The sequence below is a fragment of the Oryctolagus cuniculus genome, chromosome 10, assembly GCF_051225735.1.
Source record: "Oryctolagus cuniculus isolate XC-2025 breed Fujian yellow rabbit chromosome 10, ASM5122573v1, whole genome shotgun sequence".
NCBI classification, from domain to species: Eukaryota; Metazoa; Chordata; class Mammalia; order Lagomorpha; family Leporidae; genus Oryctolagus; species Oryctolagus cuniculus.
The window spans coordinates 101,650,944-101,670,651 of NC_142876.1; the positions used below are offsets into that span (position 1 = coordinate 101,650,944).

At 46.0% G+C, this 19,708-nt stretch overlaps 1 protein-coding gene across 2 annotated transcripts in view; it reads left to right on the top strand.

Moving 5' to 3' along the window:
- PRKAR2A (protein kinase cAMP-dependent type II regulatory subunit alpha) overlaps positions 1-19,708 on the top strand; it is a 73,145-nt gene that overhangs the window by 5,191 nt on the left and 48,246 nt on the right. For both annotated transcript variants that reach the window (XM_002713397.5, XM_089306308.1), the window contains exon 2: positions 14,638-14,673. In XM_002713397.5, coding sequence (XP_002713443.2) covers positions 14,638-14,673 — 36 coding nt within the window. The remainder of the gene's footprint in view (positions 1-14,637; positions 14,674-19,708) is intronic.

Consider the following 19,708-nt stretch of genomic DNA (forward strand, 5'->3'; position numbering starts at 1 on the left):
CAACCTCTAATTTATTTTTTGTCTCCTTAGATTTACTGATCATGGACTTTTCATATAAATGGAATCATATAGTGTGTGATCTTTTGCTTCTGTTACTTAATGTTTTTAGGTTCTTCTCTGTTGTGGGATATCTCAGTACCTCAATCTTTTTTCTAAAAATTTATTAAGGCACAGTGATAGAGATCTTCCATATGCTGGTTCATTCTCCAGTTGCCCACAGCATCTGGGATTGGGCCAAATCAGGAACTTCATCTGGGTCTCCATACGTGTGTGACAGGAACCCAAGTACTTGGGCCGTTATCTGCTGCCGCCTAGGTGCATTACCAGGATGCTAGATTGGAAGTGGAAGTGGCATTTGATCTCAGGCACTCAGTATAGGATGTATGCATTCCAAGCAGCAGCTCAACCTGTTGTGCCACAATGCCCGTCTCTTTATGAACTTTTAAAATACCTCTTGGATGTATGGATTTCATAAATTTTTGCACTGGGACCAGCATTGTGGAATGGCAGGTGAAACCACCCCTGATGTGCCAGCATCTCCTGTGGGTATGGTTCAGGTCCTGGTAGCTCCACTTCCCATCCAGCTCTCTGCTGTGGCCTGGGAAGGTGGTGGAAGAAGGCCCAGGCCCTTGGGTCCCTGCACCTGCATGAGGGGTCTGGAGGAGGCTCCTGGCTCCTGACTTCACATTGGCCCAGCTCTGGCCATTGTAGCCATTTGGGGAATAGGCCAGCGGATAGAGGACCTCTCTCTCTGCCTCTGCCTCTCTGTGGCTCTGCCTTAAGTAAATAGATGAATCTTTTTTTAAAAAAAGATTATTCATTTGAAAGTCAGAGTTACAGCCGGCGCCGTGGCTCAATAGGCTAATCCTCCACCTTGCGGCGCCGGCACACTGGGTTCTAGTCCCGGTTGGGGCGCCGGATTCTGTCCTGGTTGCCCCTCTTCCAGGCCAGCTCTCTGCTATGGCCAGAGAGTGCAGTGGAGGATGGCCCAAGTGCTTGGGCCCTGCACCCCATGGGAGACCAGGAAAAGCACCTGGATCCTGGCTCCTGCCATCGGATCAGCGCGGTGCGCCGGCTGCAGCGGCGGCCATTGGAGGGTGAACCAACGGCAAAGGAAGACCTTTCTCTCTCTGTCTCTCTCTCTCACTGTCCACTCTGCCTGTCAAAAAAAAAAAAAAAAAAAAAAAAAGAGTTACAGAGAGAGAAAGAGAGCACAGAGAGAGAGAAAGGTCTTTGATCTGCTGGTTCACTCCCCAAATGGCCACAACGGGCAGAGCTGCGTTGATCTGAAGCCAGGAGCCGGGAGTTTTCTCCAGGTCTCCCACATGGGTGCAGGGGCCCAAGGACTTGGGCCATCTTCTACTGCTTTCCCAGGCCATAGCAGAGAGCTGGATTGTAAGTAGAGCAGCTGGGAATCAGACTGGTGCCTGTATGGGATGCCAGCACTGCAGGATGCCCACTGCTCCACAACGCCAAATGGATGAATCTTTAATTTTTTTTTGCATCACAATAAACATATCTTTTTATTCCATTTTCCACAAACTTTTCATTTTGAAAATGAATCGTTTTGATAAATCCAATTTACCTCAATCCATTTTTTAAAAGTTTTATTTATTTGAGAGGCAGAGATAGAGAAAGAGAGAGCATCTTCCATCTGCTGGTTTACTCCCCAAATGGCCACAATGGCTGTAGCTGGGCTGATCTGAAGCCAGGAACCTGGAGTTTTTTTTCCAGGTCTCCCACATGGGTGCAGGGTCCCAAGCACTTAGGCCATCTTCCATTCTTTCCTAGGCCATAGCAGAGAGCTGGATTGGAAGTGGAGCAGCCAGGACATGAACCGGTGCCCATATGGGGTGCCAGCACTGCAGGCGGCAGCTTTACCCGCTGTGCCACTGTACCGGCCCCAATAACTCAAATCTTAAAAAACAACTTTATAAAGGGGAAGAGGATACTAGGTGCACTAGGCAGTGTGATGAAAGCGTCTAAGGCAAGGCGACCACATTGTTTGTAATCCATGTAACAATACAAGTAAATGGTGATTAGGGGCCTGAATTGAACCAAGTGAGAGTCAGTGTTAGGTGCTAGCAGGAATATTATGAAAAAGGAATATTTTCCTTTGGTTGAGTTACTGCTTTAAGGTTTGTCTTTCTGTTTTTCAGGTACAGAAAGTAGATGTTTTAAGAAGACCTAGGCCGGCGCCGTGGCTCAATAGGCTAATCCTCCACCTTGCGGCGCCGGCACACCGGGTTCTAGTCCCGGTCGGGGCGCCGGATTCTGTCCTGGTTGCCCCTCTTCCAGGCCAGCTCTCTGCTATGGCCAGGGAGTGCAGTGGAGGATGGCCCAGGTGCTTCGGCCCTGCACCCCATGGGAGACCAGGATAAGCACCTGGCTCCTGGCTCCTGCCATCGGATCAGCGCGGTGCGCCGGCTGCAGCGGTGGCCATTGGAGGGTGAACCAACGGCAAAGGAAGACCTTTCTCTCTCTGTCTCTCTCTCTCACTGTCCACTCTGCCTGTCAAAAATAAAAAAAAATAAAAATAAAAAAAAATATGTTAAAAGAAGACCTATATATAATTAGTCTCTTGATGACTGATTAATTAACCACATCAAAAATTGACTTATTCAGAGATCAGGTGGATTTCGATTTATATCGTGGCTCTTATCACAGCCAATGAAATTCAGTAATTTCGTTTTTAAAAATATTTGTTAATTATATTTATTTTTAAAGATTTATTTTATTTATTTCAAAGATAGAGTTAGAGAGAGAGAGAGAGAGAGAGAGGTCTTCATTCTATTGGTTCACTCCCCAAATGACTGCAGTGGCCAAAGCTGGGCTGATCCGAAGCAGGGTGCAGGGACCCAAGGACTTGGGCCATCTTCTACTGCTTTCCCAGGCCATAGCAGAGAGCTGGATTGGAAGTGGAGCAGCCGGGACTCCAACAGGTGTCCATATGGGATGCTGGTGCTATAGGCCAGGGCTTTAATCCGCTGTGCCACAGCAACGGCCCCTATTACTTTTTTGAAAGGCAGAGTTAGAGAGAAAGGTCTTCCATCCACTGGTTCACTCCTCAGATGGCCACAGTGGCCAGAGCTGGGCTGATCCAAAGCCAGGAGTCAGGAGCCTCTTCCAGGTCTCCCATGCAGGTGCCGGGGCACAAGGACTTAGGCCATCTTCTACTGCTTGCTTGCTTGCTTCCTCCCTCCCTCCCTCCCTCCCTCCTTTCTTCTTTCCCTCCCTCCCTCTCTCCTTCCCTCCCTCCCTTCCTTTCTTCTCTTTTTTCTTTTCTTTTCTGATTTATTCATTTATTTGAAAGTCAGAGTTACACAGATAGAGGAAGGCAGGGTGAAAGAAAGTTTTCCATCCATTGGTTCACTCCCCAATTAGCCAAAAATGGTTGGAGCTGCGCTGATCTGAAGTCAGGAGCCAGGAGCTTCTTCTGGGTTTTCCCACGTGGGTGCAGGAACCCAGGGACTGGGCCATCTACTGCTTTCCCAGGCCATAGCAGAGAACTGGATCCGAAGTGAAGCAGCCAGGGCTTGAACCAGCGCCCATATGGGATGCAGGCATTGCAGGCGGCAGCTTTACCTGCTCTGCCACAGCGCCGGCCCTGCTACTGCTTTCCAAGGCCATAGCAGAGAGCTGGATGGGAATTGGAGAAGCCTAGATTTGAACTGGCACCCCTGTGGATGTCCATGCTGCAGGCGGCGGCTTTACTTGCTACACCACAGCACCAACCCCAGTATTTTCATTTTTAAAATGAAATTCTTGAGTAGCTTTCTAAGGTTTAGTAAAAGTTAATGAGTGCTAAGCCGGCGCCGTGGCTCAATAGGCTAATCCTCCACCTTGCGGCGCCGGCACACCGGGTTCTAGTCCCGGTTGGGGCGCCGGATTCTGTCCCGGTTGCCCCTCTTCCAGGCCAGCTCTCTGCTATGGCCAGGGAGTGCAGTGGAGGATGGCCCAGGTGCTTGGGTCCTGCACCCCATGGGAGACCAGGAAAAGCACCTGGATCCTGGCTCCTGCCATCGGATCAGCGCGGTGCGCTGGCTGCAGCGGCGGCCATTGCAGGATGAACCAACGGCAAAGGAAGACCTTTCTCTCTCTGTCTCTCTCTCTCACTGTCCACTCTGCCTGTAAAAAAAAAAAAAAAAAAAAAAAGTTAATGAGTGCTACACACCTAGTAGAATTTCTGGTGTGATAACTGTATTTGATTCTGTTGATCTCTGAAAAGTAGGGGGAACTTGCCTATATTAAAATCCATGAGATGCCAGCGCTGTGGCATAGAAAATTAAGTCTCCATCTGCAGTGTTGGCATTCCATATTGGTGCAGGTTTGAGTCCCAGCTGCTCCACTTCCAATCCAGCTCCTTGCTAATGTACCTGGGAAAACAGTGGAAGATGGCCCAAGTCCTTGTGCCTCTGCAGCCTCGTGGAAGACTCAGAAGAAGCTCCTGGTTCCTCACTTCAGCCTGGCCCAGCTCTGGCCCTTGTGGCCATATAATAAACCAATGAATGGAAGATCTCTCTCTCTGCCTCTTTCTGTCTCTCTGTAACTTTGCCTTTCAAGTAAATAAATAGATCTTAAGAAAAAAAATCCTTGAGAAGTTGGATTATGAGTAAGAACTAAAAATCCTTGAGAAGTTGGATTATGAGTAAGAACTTTGGATGATACCGAATTAAAACTAGCCAAAGAGCACTAGCTGGAGGGAAGTGGAGTGTTCTCTCTCTTCCTTTTGGTGAGGCATGGGTTACGTTGGACTAACTGTTTCACCCTTGGCCCACTGTTGGAGTCCAGGAGTTCTAGGTCACGTGGTAATTAAAACTGTCAGCTGCTCCTCATCTGGAGGAAAGGGAACCATGAAGCTGACTGGTGCTTTCCTGAACCTGTTAACGTTTAGGTCCAGACTGTGGGACCGGAAAGCAAGCTGGCATTTAGCTAACATGGGAATATGGTTCTGGAAAGGCCAAAACTCATGAGTCAAGCTCATTTTTTTCTTATTTCTCCTTTGCATATGCTTTCCCTTCTGTCTGGAATGCAGTCCTTTCCCTCTCCTTTTTCCTCAACCCGTTCAAAGATTTCCTTTTTGCCAGCAACAACCCTGTAAGATGGATTCTGTTGTTATCTCATTTTTGTAGATAGGAGATTAAAGCATTGAGATAAGATAGCTTGTTCAGGGTCACACTGCCAGCAGGTGGAGTGACGCTGGGATTTGAAACCAAACAGCATAGCTCAGACTACATACTCAGGATGCTTCCTTTTTATTGCTTTCTCTGCACTTGGTGAGTACTTGTTGTATGAATAACATGTTCACTGTGGTCGTCTCTATATAAGGGACTTAAAGAGACAGAATTTTCCCTTGTAGGGCAGTATTCCTAGTGAGACAAAAAGCTGATCCTTAAATTTTTCCTAACGTGTTCTTGTTTCTCTGGTATTGTTTTGGATGAAGCCGTCTTCATCTCTTTCCCAGTATAATTACAGTTAGCTCATTTTCTTCCCATTGGTGTTTTATTCCCTTGATGATGCTATTATTGAAGTAATTTTAAAAAGTTTTTTTTTATTTGACAGAGTTATAGACAGAGAGAGAGAGACAAAGGTCTTCCTTCTGTTGGTTCACTCCTCAAATGGCCACTGAGGCCGGCACTGCGCCGATCCGAAGCCAGGAGCCAGGTGCTTCTTCCTGGTCTCCCATGCGGGTGCAGGGGCCCAAGCACTTGGGCCATCCTCCACTGCCCTCCCGGGCCACAGCAGAGAGCTGGACCAGAAGATGAGCAACTGGGACTAGAACCTGGTGCCTACATGGGATGCTGGCGCTGCAGGCGGAGGATTAACCAAGTGAGCCACAGCGCCAGCCCTGAAGTAATTTTTTTAAAAATACTTATTTCATTATTTGAATGAGTTACAGAGAGGGAGAGAGAGAGATTGGTCTTTTATCTACTGGTTCATTCCCCAGATGGCCACAATGGCCGGGCTGGGCCAGGTTGAAATCAGAAGCCAGGAGCTTCTTCTGGGTCTTCCACATGGGTGGCAGGGGTTCAGATACTTGGGCCATCTTCCACTGCTTTTCTCAGGCCATTAGCAGGAAACTGGATTGCAAGTGGAGGAGCAAGGACTTGAACCAGTGCCAATATGAAATGCTGGTGTAGCAGGAGGAAGCTTAACCTATTGGGCCATAACACCACCCCTGAAATTTTTTTTTTTAAATATGTAGCCCTCCTACTCCTTACAGAAGATCTTCCTTTGGCTACCCAGTACCTGTAGCACTTGCTGATCCAAACTACAGAGTGAGCTAATCATCTGTCCCTAGCTTGGTATAGTCTTGAGAAGAACTTTGACTGACTTGGCTTGGGTTAGGTTCCAATTCTGGAATAAGTTGCCATGCTTGGGCAGTGAGAACACTGTGATTTACCCAGCTTCAGCCATGTGTTTAAGTTGAAAGTTGATGGTTGGGGTGGGGGAGTGGAGAGCAGTCAAGTGGGAGAACTGGAAGAAGCTCCTGGGTCCTGGCTTGGGGAGCCATTTGGGAAGTGAACCAGGGGATGTAATGTCGATGTCTCTCTCTCTCTCCCCTCTTCTCTCTGTAACTCTGCCTTTGAGGTAAATAAAAAAATAAATCCTAAAAAAAAAAGGTTGAAAGTGGGGAGCTGGGTTGGGAATAAAGCCCCACAAAGAGTTCAAGTCTGGGAGAGGCCTCTCCTTGAGGATAACTTTGATTATCTAGTTAGAAAGAAGAGGTGCAGAGTGGTGCCACAGAGATGGGTGGACTTGCTGCTGAGGTAAATACTCCCTTGTGGCCCTAAGCCTCCTCTGGGCCTTCCTGTTTTAGGTCAGTGGATGTTCACTCTGGAACAGAGGAGGATAAACGCGTTCTTGTGCTTATCATCTCTCGGCGGGGGGAGGAGGGGCAGCAACAGGCAAATAGCTAACATGATATGATTATCATTCCACAGGACAAAGCTGGGGATTTTTATGATACAGTATATTGCTTTGGGTCCATCATTCAATAATAAAATGGTAGAATTTAGTTCAAAAACCATCAAGTGAACATTTTATTTAATCACATCCTTTTCTCGGTTTTCAAATTTGGATTTGGCTCATCTTGCCTTAACTGCTTTCCAGCTGTGTGACTTTGAAACAGTTCTCTGATTCTGAGTCTCCTCAACTACAAAATGGATAGTAATAGGGTTGTTGTGAGGATTACATGTGACAGTAGAGTTGTTTGTTTGTTTGTTTTTTGGCAGGCAGAGTTAGAGGTAAAGGTCTTCCTTTTCCATTGGTTCACCCCCCAAATGGTTGCTTCGGCTGGCGCATTGCACTGATCCGAAGCCAGGAGCCAGGTGCTTCTCCTGGTCTCCTATGTGGGTGCAGGGCCCAAGGACTTGGGCCATCCTCCACTGCCCTCCCAGCCACAGCAGAGAGCTGGACTGGAAGAGGAGCAACTGGGACAGAATCTGGCACCCCAACCAGGACTAGGTGCTGGGGTGCTGGTGCCGCAGGCAGAAGATTAGCCTACTGAGCCGCGGCACTGGTCCGACAGTAGAGTTTTAAAAACTTGTTTGAAAGGAAAAGCAAGATAGAGCAAGAAGAAGAGATCTTCCACTCACTGGTTCACTCTCCAGATGGCCACAGTGTTTACAGTAGCAAGGTCTGGGCCAGGCCGCAGCCACAAGCCAGGAACTCCTTCCTGATCTCCCATGTGGGTAGCTCCAAGTACTTGGGCCATCTTCTGCTGCCTTCCCATGTACATCTGTAGGAAGATGACAGAGTAACCAGGGCTTGAACCAGGACTCTGAAGTGGTATGCTGTAGGCGGCAGCTTAACCTGCTGCAGTACAGTGTCAGCCTGTGATTGTACATTTGAAATGGTAGGCATAGGTGCCGGTGTTGTGGCATAGCAGGATAAGCCGCTGCCAGGGACACTGCATCCAATGTGGGTTCTGGTTCCAGTCCCAGCTGCTCTGCTTGCAGTCTAGCTCCCTGATAATGCACCTGGGAAAGCAGTGGAAGATGACCCAAGTCCTTAGGCCCCTGTACCAACATGCGAGACCCAGATGGAAATCCTGGTTCCTGGCTTCAGCCTGGCCCAGCCCTGGTTGTTTTGGCTATTTGGAGAGTGAACCAGTGGATGAAAGAATCTTTCTCTCTCTCTCTCTTGCTCCCTCCCTCTCTCCCTCCCTCCCTCTCAGTCTCTCTATAATGCTGCCTTTCAAATAAATCTTTAAAAAAAATGGTTGGCATATGGGCAGGAGTTTGGTCTGTTGCTCAAGCCACTGGGTGGCATGCCCACCTCCCTAATCAGAGTGCCTGGGTTTGAGTCCTGGTTCCATCTCCAGATTCTGGCTTCTTGCTAATGCACACCCTGGGAGGCAGCAGGTGATGGCTGAAATATTTGGGTTCCTGCCATCCACACTGGGGACTGGAATTGAGTTCCTGGTTCCTGGCTTTGGGTTCACCCAGTCTCAGGCATTGCTCGGATTTGGGGAGTGAGTCAGCGTGTGGAGGCTTTGTCTGTGTCTCAAATGGAAAAAATAAAATAAAATAAAATACTTGACATTGTACTTGCACATAGTAACCCTTAAAAAATTGTACATAACAAAAAATGGTTGAATAGGCTGTATAGGGTGAAATAGCAACTATGAAGAAAAGTGAAATTGACTCCACTTTTAAAAGATATAAACTTTTGAACCCCCTGCTGCGATGTCCGTGGCACTTTACAGTCATAGCATCCACATACATAGGGTCATTGAGTCTGCCCCCGCCCCCAGGCCACGTGTGGGGATTTTGAGCTCAGAGAGGTTTAAATGTTGAAGCTAGAATGCAAATCTGCCTGTATTTTGACTTCAAATCTTATAACTGTTAAACTTGCTAAGGGCCTGCGCTGTGGTGCAGTGGGTTAACACCCTGGCCAGAAGTGCTGGCATCCCATATGGGTGCTGGTTTGAGTCCCGGCTGCTCCAAGGCAGAGTTACAGAGAGGCAGAGGCAAAGAGAGAGAGGTCTTACATCCACTGGTTCACTCCCCAAATGTCTGCAACAGTCAGAGCTGCTCTGATCAGAAGCCAGGAGCTTCTTTTGGGTCTCAACACAGCCCAAGCACTTGGGCCATCTTCCACTTTCCCAGGCCATAGCAGAGAGCTGGATGGGAAGTAGAGTAGCCAGGACTTGAACCGGCGCCCATATGTGATGCCAACCCTGCAGGTGGTGGCTTTACCCATTGTACCACAGCGCCAGCCTCACATCGGAGGATTTTTAGAGGCCAAGATAGAATTGGCAACTATTCCATTGGCCAGAACTTAGTCACATGATCGCTAACTGCACGAGAAGCCCATAAATGCAGTTAAGCTGTGTGTCTTGATAAAAAAGGAACAAAATTTGGTGAGCTCAGAACAAATTTTTTTATGCCCCCTTTTCATTTTGAATATTTTTCTTTTTCTTTTTTAAAAGATTTTATTTATTTATTTGAGAGGTAGAGTTACAGACAGAAAGAGAGAGACAGAGAAAGGTTTTCCTTCTGTTGGTTCATTCCCCAAATGGCCGCAACGGCCGGAGCTGCACTGATCCAAAGCCAGGAGTCAGGAGCATCTTCTGAGTCTCCCATGCAGGCGCAGGGACCCAGGGACTTGGGCCATCTTCTACTGCTTTCCCAGGCCATAGCAGAGAGCTGGATCAGAAGTGGAGCAGCTGGGACTCAATCCAGCACCCATATGGGATGCCGGCACTGCAAGCAGTGGCTTTACCCACTATGCCACAGCGCTGGCCCCTGCAATATTGATTTTTTAAAAATTCTGTAAAGCACATAATATCCTACTGATTTAAAAGAAAAATCTTTTGAGAGGCAAAAAGAAAGAAAGAGACCATCTACTGGTTTATTTCCAACACCCAAAACAGCTGAAGTTGGGTCAGGCTGAAACCAGGAGCCAGGAACTCAATCCGGGTTTCTCAAGCGGGTGGCAGGGATCCTATTACTTGAACCAGCACCTGTTGACTCACAGGATCTGAATTATCAGGAAGCTGGAATCAGGACCAGATCCAGGACTCACACCTAGGCACTGTGATTTGGAATGTGGGTATCCCACGTAGTATCTTAACCACTATGTATAACACCTGCCCGTGTAAAAAGTTCTTGAAAGAAAGACTTAAGAGTTTGAAACTTGTCTAGAGGCAGTGGCAGGCTATCAGAGATTTTGTTCACTGTAGGAAGAATGTGTTCATTTGTTTTTATTTTGAAGATTGTCTGGACCTGCATGGAAGGCACCTGGGGGGTGCTTGCTGAAGGTGTTATTTTATAGTTGAGGCTAGAGGAGGTATAAAGAGTAAATATAGATTTCAAGGGATGGCTCAAATCTGATGCTTCATTGAATATATGTGTGATGGGGAGAAGGGGATGTGATAAGGTAGAGGAAGGAGATTATACACAGACTTAAATGCTAATGGTGTTAAGCCAGCCTAGTACAGATAGGGCCTTGGCCATTCAAGTGCGAATCTCTAGAGGTAACCAGCAATACAAATCTAGATTCAAGAACATGTTAAGAATATAGGGCCGGCGCCGCGGCTCACTAGGCTAATCCTCCGCCTTGCGGTGCCAGCACACCGGGTTCTAGTCCCGGTCAGGGCGCCGGATTCTGTCCCGGTTGCCCCTCTTCCAGGCCAGCTCTCTGCTGTGGCCAGAGAGTGCAGTGGAGGATGGCCCAAGTGCTTGGGCCCTGCACCCCATGGGAGACCAGGAGAAGCAGCTGGCTCCTGCCATCGGATCAGCGCAGTGCGCCGGCCGCAGCGCGCCAGCTGCAGCGGCCATTGGAGGGTGAACCAATGGCAAAAGGAAGACCTTTCTCCCTGTCTCTCTCTCTCTCTCACTGTCCACTCTGCCTGTCAAAAATAAAATAAAAATAATAATAATAAAAAAGAATATATAGGGGCTGGCACTGTGGCATAGTGGGTAAAGCCGCCACCTATAGTACTGGCATCCCATATGGTTGCCGGTTCAAGTCCCAGCTACTCCACTTCCGATCCATCTCTCTGCTGTGGCCTAGGAAAGCAGTAGAAGATGGCCCGGGTCCTTGGGCCCCTGCTCCTGCGTGGGAGACCCTGTAGAAGCTCCTAGCTCCTGGCTTTAGATCAGCACAGCTCTGGCCGTTGAGGCCAACTGGGGAGTGAACCAGAGTATGGAAGGCCTCTCTCTCTCTCTCTGCCTCTCCTTTTCTCTCTGTGTAACTCTGACTCTCAAATAAATTAATAATATTAAAATATATATATATAAATGAATTGGAGGTGTTGGTTTTTTTTTTTTTTTTTTTTTTTTTTTTTTTTTGTTTTTTGCTGCATAGTAGCAGAAAAAGAGTGCCATGAAGGGGTTGCAGAGGAGATGGTCCAAGACCACCTGGAGCTTTTCAACATGATGGCACCAGTGAGAGAGCCAGTGAAAGAAAACAGACAACTAGAAAGATAGGAGAATGAGTGGATGTGATTTTGGACAAGCCAGTGGGAAGGAGAACTTCAAGAAAGTAGATTGGAGCAAGTGTTTGCCTCAGAAGTTAAGGTGGGGCCAGCGCTGTGGCATAGCAGGTAAAGTCACTGCTTGTGACATTTGCATCCCATATGGTCATTGGTTCAAGTCCCAGCTCCTCCACTTGCCATCCAACTCCCTGCTAATGTGCCTGGGAAATCAGTGGAAAATGACCCATGTGTTTGTGCCCCTACACCCATGTGAGAGACCCAGAAGAAGCTCCTGGCTCCTGACTTCTGCCTGGCCCAGCCCCAGCCATTGCAGCCATTTGGGGAGTGAACCAGCAGATGGACGACCTCCCTCTCTCTCTCTCTCTCTCTCTCTCTCTCTCTCTTTCTCTCTCTCTCTCTCTCTCTGTAACTCTGCCTTTCAAATAAATAAAAATAAATCTTGAAAAAAAAAAGTGTCATTTAGGTTGTCCTCATCCCACATTGGTTGCCTGGGTTTAGGTCTTGGATGTGCTCCTGATTCAGATTAAAAAATTTATCTGGGAACATCACCATTCCTGGCACATGGATGAGTTTCTGTTCACCTTCCTGGAATCCTTATGTGTTCAGCTATTCAGAAGTTCTCTTGGGGCTAGTGCTGTGGTGCACTGGGTTAAACCACTACCTACAGCACTGGCATCCCATACAGGTGCTGGTTCAAGTCTCAGCTGCTCAGCTTCCAATCCAGCTCCCTGCTAATGAGCCTGGGAAAGTAGAGGAAGATGGCCCAAGCCCTTGGGCCCCTGCACCCACATGGGAGAGCTGGATGAAGCTCCTGGCTTCCACCTGGATATTGCAGCCATTTAGGGAAACAAACCAGCAGAATGAAGCTTTCTCTCTCTGCCTGACTCTCCCTCTGTGTAACTCTGCCTTTCAAGTAAATAACTAAATAAATCTCAAAACAAAACAAAACAAAACAAAAAAAAACTGTTCTCTTAACCCTGTCATTTTGAGTTTCAATAGAGATTTCGTTTCTTATTTTGTGTAGTTTTTAAATTTAAAAATATCATATTAGGCTTTGAAGGTTAAAAATCTTTAAGCAAATGGTACGGTTTAGTAGTGAGATGGACAACCATCAGACATAGATGATAGGTGAATAGTGAAAAGAAAAAAAAAAAAGTGTGTTTTGGGGGCTGGCATTGTGGTATAGTGGGTATGGCCAGTACCTGCAATGCTGGCTTCCTGTATGTGCACTGGTTCTGGTCCTGGCTGCTCCACTTACAATCCAGCTCCCTGCTAATGTGCCTGGGAAAGCAGTGGAGGATGGCCCAAGTGCTTGGGCCCCTGCAACTGCGTGGGAGACCTGGCATTTTAGCTTCCTGGCTTAAGCCTCCTGGCTTCAGCCTGACTTAGCCAGGCTATTGTAGCCATTTGGGGAATGAACCAGCGGATGGAAGACTCTCCCTCTATCCCCCTCCACCAGTCTTCCTCTTTGTAACGCTGCCTTTCAAATAAATAAAATAAATCTTTAAAAACAAAAATAGTTCATTTTTTCCCAACCTAAAGATGGGGACTTGAGTTCACATTCATGTGCTCGCTTGCACGCTCTTTCTCACTCTCTCTCTCACACACATGCACAGTATGTTTTTCAGTTATATTGACCGTAGGCAGGAGGAAACCCACCTATATTGAGGGGGGAGTTCAACTTAATGACTAGTTTATTTTTCATTTTAGTGTAATACTCATTTGATTATTTTAAAATTGAATTTAAGTGCTATTTAGCAGATCTGGGGATCTGCTTAAGGAATATTTAAAAAGAAAGTACTACTATATCACATTACCAAAAATTCAGTGGACTTCTTATTTAGAATGTTGCAAATTAGATAGAATATGGATATGAGCAGAAATAAAATTGCCACCTTGAATACACTGAAGTTATAAAGAACTTGTTTTTGGAGCCGGTGCTGTGGTGCAGCAGATTAAAGCCCTGGCCTGCAGCATTGGTATCCCATGTGGACGCTGGTTTGAGTCTTGGCTGCTCTACTTCCGATCCAGCTCCCTGCTAATGCACCTGGGAAAGCAGCAGAGGGTGGCCCAAGTGTTTGGGCCCCTGTCACCAGCGTGGGAGATCCATAAGAAGTTCCTGGCTCCAGGCTTCAGATCAGCTCAGCTCCAGCCATTGTGGTCATTTGGGGAGTGAACCTGTGGGTGGAAGACCTCTCTCTCTCTACTTCTCTCTGTAACTCTTTCAAATAAATAAAATAAATGCTTTTATTTATTTATTTATTTATTTTGACAGGCAGAGTGGACAGTGAGAGAGAGAATCAGAGAGAAAGGTCTTCCTTTGCCATTGGTTCACCCTCCAATGGCCGGCGCACCGCGCTGATCCGATGGCAGGAGCCAGGTACTTTTCCTGGTCTCCCATGGGGTGCAGGGCCCAAGCACTTGGGCCATCCTCCACTGCACTCCCTGGCCACAGCAGAGAGCTGGCCTGGAAGAGGGGCAACCGGGACAGAATCCGGCGCTCCGACCGGGACTAGAACCCGGTGTGCTGGCACCACAAGGCGAAGGATTAGCCTAGTGAGCCGCGGCGCTGGCTAAATGTTTTTTTTTAAAGAGCTTGTTTTTTAAGAGATTTTGTTTTCTGTATTATCTTTTTATGATCATTTTGAACAACTATGAGTATTTGTGATTATAAGGAAGTATATGAACTGATCTACCATGTGATTTTTTTAAAAATTTATTTATTTGGGCACTCTGGTGGTACACGGTACTTATAAAGATTTATTTATTTATTTTAAAGACAGAGTTACAGAGAGGGAGAGGCAGAGAGAGAGAGAGGTCTTCCATCCACTGGTTCACTACCCAGATGGCTGCAATGGCCAGAGCTGGGCTGATCCAAAGCCAGGAGCTATGATTTTCTTCTGAGTCTCCCACGCGGGTAAAAGGACCCAAGGACTTGGGCCATCTTCTCATGCTTTTCCAGGCCATAGCAGAGAGCTGGATTGGAAGTGGAGCAACTGGGACTCGAACCGGCGTCCATATGGGATGTCGGCACTGCAAGCAGCAGCTTTACCTGCTACTCCACAGTGCCAGCCCTACCACTTGATTTTGAGGTGCTTGGTGCTCCTGTCAATGACATTTATAAAAAAGGAGGGTAAAAGTGGGTGTATGTGACAAGGATAACTAAATGTTGCTTCTTTTTTGTTTTGCAGTTCCGATTCCTAGCAGATTTAATAGACGAGTATCAGGTATGCATTCTCTTTTATAACATACTGCTATGTTATTTTATGATAGGAATATTTTAAATAAAACTAACACTTAAAAAAAGATAAGCTAATGTCATTACAATGCAGTTTGCTAAAAAGTAAAATTACCTTTACTTCCTTCATTCTGTTTGCATTTTAAGGGCTGAGTAAATAAATATGAGCTTGTATGTATTTTATATTGCTGTAATTAGCATATCTCTTTGCATTTATGTCTTAATATTTTGCCATGTTTGTAATTATACCTCATAAAATATTTTTCATACTGCTGTTTCTGGAATTCTGAATTATGCTAACCTTAATTTCTGTCATACACCTTTTCTGAGCTATTTGGGTTATTCCTCAGTTTTAGAGCTGGAAGTGGCATACTCTGGTTAGAGTGTCTTAGAGGCAGTCTACAGATTAGGTTACAGGTAGAAAGATACCCTGCAGAGGCCTTTTTATTCACCACCAGCTTGGTTATGTAGAATTTAAATTTATTTATTTTATTTGAAAGGCAGAGAGACACAGACAGACAGTGGAGACCTGACAACTGCCGATTCACTCCCCAAATGCCTGCATCAGCTAGGACTGTATCAGGCTGAAGCCACAGCCTCATAGGAATGTGATCTGAGTCTCCCGTGTTCATGGCAAAGACCCAACTGCTTGAGCCATTACTTGCTGCCTCCGAGGGTATGCATGAGTAGGAAGCCTCAGACGGGAGCAGAACCAGGACTTCAACCCAGGCACTGTGGTTTGAGATGCAGGTGTCCCAAGCAAAATTTTGCCAAATGTCTCCCCTAGTAATACAGAATTTGAACATAAAGTAGTACTTCAGATCGTTGTATTTGGCATTCATTTTGTTGAATGCTTTCCAAATATAAGAAATCTGTTTGTTTTTCTTATATGAAACTACTTTGGTGATATTTTGCCCTTTTAGCTGTTGTGGTCTAGATTTTTTTAAAAAAAGATTTATTTTATTTATTTGAAAGAGACAGAGGAGGTCTTCTATCTGCTGGTTCACTCCCCAAATGGCTATAATGGCCAGAGCTGGGCTGATCTGAAGCCAGGAGCTAGGAGCTTCTTTTGGGTCTCCCATGTGGGTAGGGGCCCAAGCACTTGGGCCATATTCTAGTGTGTTTCCAGGCCATAGTAGAGAGCTGGATCAGAAATGGAGCAGCCGGTACCCATATCAGATGCCAATGCTGCAGGCTAGGGCTTTAACCCACTGCACCATAGCACCAGCCCCAGTTTGGATTATTTTAAAGATAAATTTGAGTACACTTTCTTGACCTTCTGAAATTTTCAATGCAACATTTTCCTGGTTAGTCATGATACTTATTTTGATTTTGCTATTTTGTATTAACACAAAGATTTTTTTTTTTTTTTAAGATTTTATCTATTTATTTGAGAGGTAGAGTTACAGAGAGAGGGAGAGACAGAGAGAAAGGTCTTCCGTCTGCTGATTCACTCTCCAAATGACTGTGACGGCTGATCAAAAGCCATGAGCCTGGAGCTTCTTCCAGGTCTCCCATGTGGGTGTAGGGGTCCAAGCACTGGGGGTCATCTTCTGTTGCTTTCCCAGGCCATAGCAGAGAGCTGGATCAGAAGAGTAGTAACCAGGAATAGAACTGGCATTCATAAGGGATGCCGGCGCCACAGGCAGAGGCTTAGCCCACTACACCACAGTGCCAGCCCCAACATATGAGCGGTACCTCAAACACTGACTGGCCCTTAGCAGACACTTGATAAATATTTATTGGTTTTATATATATGTATACACACACACACACACATATATGTCCTCTTCTTATGTCTACAGTTGTTTTGGTAGTACAGTGTGGATTTTAACATGTATCAGAACTGCTAGGCAAGCAACATGTTTCACATCATTCTTTCATATGTTTATGTTTTTGGAAGTTTTATGATTTTAAATTGTCATATGACCTGTTATCTCATAAGGCTAGAAGCTCCGTTTTTGTCCCTCAATCCCTTGTCTTTGAGAAAATCAGCTCATTTATGTTTTCAGAAAGCCAGTAACATTCTACACCAGAATCTCTTGAAAGGAACCAAAGAATGTGTTCTCATTTGCAGAGTCAATTTTCTGTGAGGAAATAGGGTAGGGAGTAAGGTTTATTTAAGACTCTTGAGCCCTGTACCAAAAGGGTAATACTATCCCTTTATCTTTTAGAACAGATCAATCTGGGAGATACAGAGTACGGTGACACCTTCTCCAGTGGTCACAGAGTTAATTCTTGCTGCTTCATCCTCTATCAGAGTTGTTCAGTCCTTAGACCTTGTAGAGGATCCAAACAAGTGCTTAGTATTATCCCTTCCCTTAGATTTTACAATGTGGAGGATTTAAAATATTCTCATATAATTCAGATGTTAAGTGGAAGTAATTTTGCAAAGAAATGAAAGGGATGATACAAAAAAGAAAATAGACTGCAATAACAGGTCACATGTTTTGCATGGAGACTCAGAAATGCACTTGTGCGGTGTGAAGGTCTTCTGAGTGCCTGTCCTGTGTTGTTGAATGTAATCCTCGCGGTAATGCTCTGAGGCACCGGCTGTGATAATCCCGTTTACACAGATGAGGGGCCTGCAGGCGAGGCCGCGGCTCAGTAACTCGCAGCGGTTGAGGTGATGATGTGCCCCAGAGGAGCCTGTGTCCTAACCACTGCCATTCTCTCTCAGGCCCCTTCCTTGTATCCTCCTGGCCAGTCTTTAACTAAATGTCTTAAAGTCTGAGGCTGTTCTGCCTTTGGCCTTCATCTTCCTGTTCTAGTTGAAGCTTGCCTGCTGCTCAAACAGCAGCTCGTTTCTTTTTCACTTTCTTTCTAACTCTGACCAGTGGTGATGAATGTCTGAATTGTGCCTTACTGCTTCCAGACCATTTCCTTTCCTTCCTCCCTGAAACTAAAACTTGCCATCATTATATTCTACCAACCATCACCCCTCCTTGTTTTAGTCTAACAATCCCCAAGTCCTTCCTTTTTATCCCACATACCTATAGTAGATGATCCTTCTGATGTCTGACCCTTTTGTTCCTTGACTTCTGGTTGGTTTTTTTTTTTTTTTTAAGATTTTTATTTATTTATTTGAAATGTAGTTTCAGACAGTGAGAGGGAGAGACAGAGAGAAAGGTCTTCCATTTGCTGGTTCACTCCCTAAATGGCTGTAATGGCTGGAGCTGGGCCAGTCTGAAACCAGGAGCCAGGAGCCTCTTCTGGGTCTGCCACATGGATGCAGGACCCAAAGAGTTGGACCATCCTCCACTGGTTTCCCAGGCCATTAGCAGTGAGCTGGCTCAGAAGTGGAGCAGCTGGGGCTTGAATAGGCTCCTGTATGGGATGCTGGTGCCACAGGCTGTGGCTTTATCTGTTGTGCCACAGTACTGGCCCCATGATAGCTATTAGTGCAAATTCTCTGAAGACAGGGAATTTTGTCTCTTTTGTGCATTGGTATACTGTTAACACTTAGGTCAATATGAGTAAATATGGGTAGGTGAAAAGGTAGATGGATGGATGGCAGGAAGGAAGTGAGTTAGGGAGGAGTCAGGAATTAGTAGCAAGAGATTATTGTAGGAAGAATAAATCAAGAAATACTTCTTGTAGGGAGGCAAAGATTGCATTCAGGGTTGGGAAACATGGTTTCCATTTGGCTTGTACCAGGAGGGATGCATTGAAGGGGGGTGAACTGGACTCACCTGCTCTAGCTGTAAGGAAGAAGGTAAAATAAAGTGGAAAGGGGTGGGAGTGGGAATGGGTCCCCTGATAAGATCCAACTATATGTAATGTGTCAAAGACTGCAGAAGACACTTCAACAACTCAAGGTGATTAGATAAATAACCTGGAAAATAAAGTGGCACAGGAGGCTTAGCAGTTATTTAGCGCCTCTTATGAGCTCAGCCCTGTGTTATTGTTGTTGTTTTTTAAAGATTTATTTATTTATTCGAAAAGCAGAGTTACAGAGAGAGAGAGAAAGAGAGAGAGAGATTTTCCATCTGCTGCTTCACTCCCCAAATGGCCGCCTGGCTGGAGCTGGGCCGATCTGAAGCCAGGAGCCAGGAGCTTCTTCTGGGTCTCCCATGTGGGTGCAGGGGCCCAAATACTTGGGCCATCCTCTGCTGCTTCCCCAGGCCATAGCAGAGAGCTGGATTGGAAGTAGAGCAGCCGGGTCTTGAACCGGTGCCCATTGGGATGCTTTAGCAGCTATGCCACAGTGCCAGCCTCAGCCCTGTGTTTTAAATGTCACCTCTACTATTTACATGGTTCTAGTGTTGTTTTCCCCTCTTACCACTGAAGAGACCAAGGATCAAAAATACAGAGAAATAGCAGATGGAGTGGGTGGATGGGTCCAAGCTCAGATCCCAGGCTTGCTCATTGTCAGACGTGTTCTCCCTTCCTTGGTGCTGTTCTCCCTTGCAAAGCACTGGGATTGAAAACTACTTACCTTCTACATCAAGTGATACATACGTTGAATAGAGTTGAATACATACGTTGAATAGAATTCTTCAAATTAAATGTTCTTTATATAGTCCTAAATTAGTGTTAGTTGTCTTTGAGTTTGAAATGTAAGTGTGATTCTATTAATTTATTTTTTTATTTATTTTTTTATTCTATTAATTTAAAAACTTTATTCATTTGGGCCGGCGCTGTGGTGCAGTGGGTTAACGCCTTGGCCTAAAGTGCTGGCATCCCATTTGGGGGCTGGTTCTAGTCCCGGCTGCTCCTCTTCTGGTCCAGCTCTCTGCCATGGCCTGGGATAGCAGTGGAAGATGGCCCAAGTCCTTGTGCCCCTGCACCCATGTGGGAGACCTGGAAGAAGCTCCTGACTCCTGGTTTCGGATGGGCTCAGCTCCAGCCATTGCAGCCATCTGGGGAGTGAACCAGCGGATGGAAGACCTCTCTCTCTCTCAGTCTCTACCTCTCTTTGTAACTCTGTCTTTCAAATAAATCAATCTTAAAAAAAAAAACCCTCATCCATCAGTAAAAACCTTTTGTTTATTAAATATATGGTAAAGTTTCAAAGCACACTG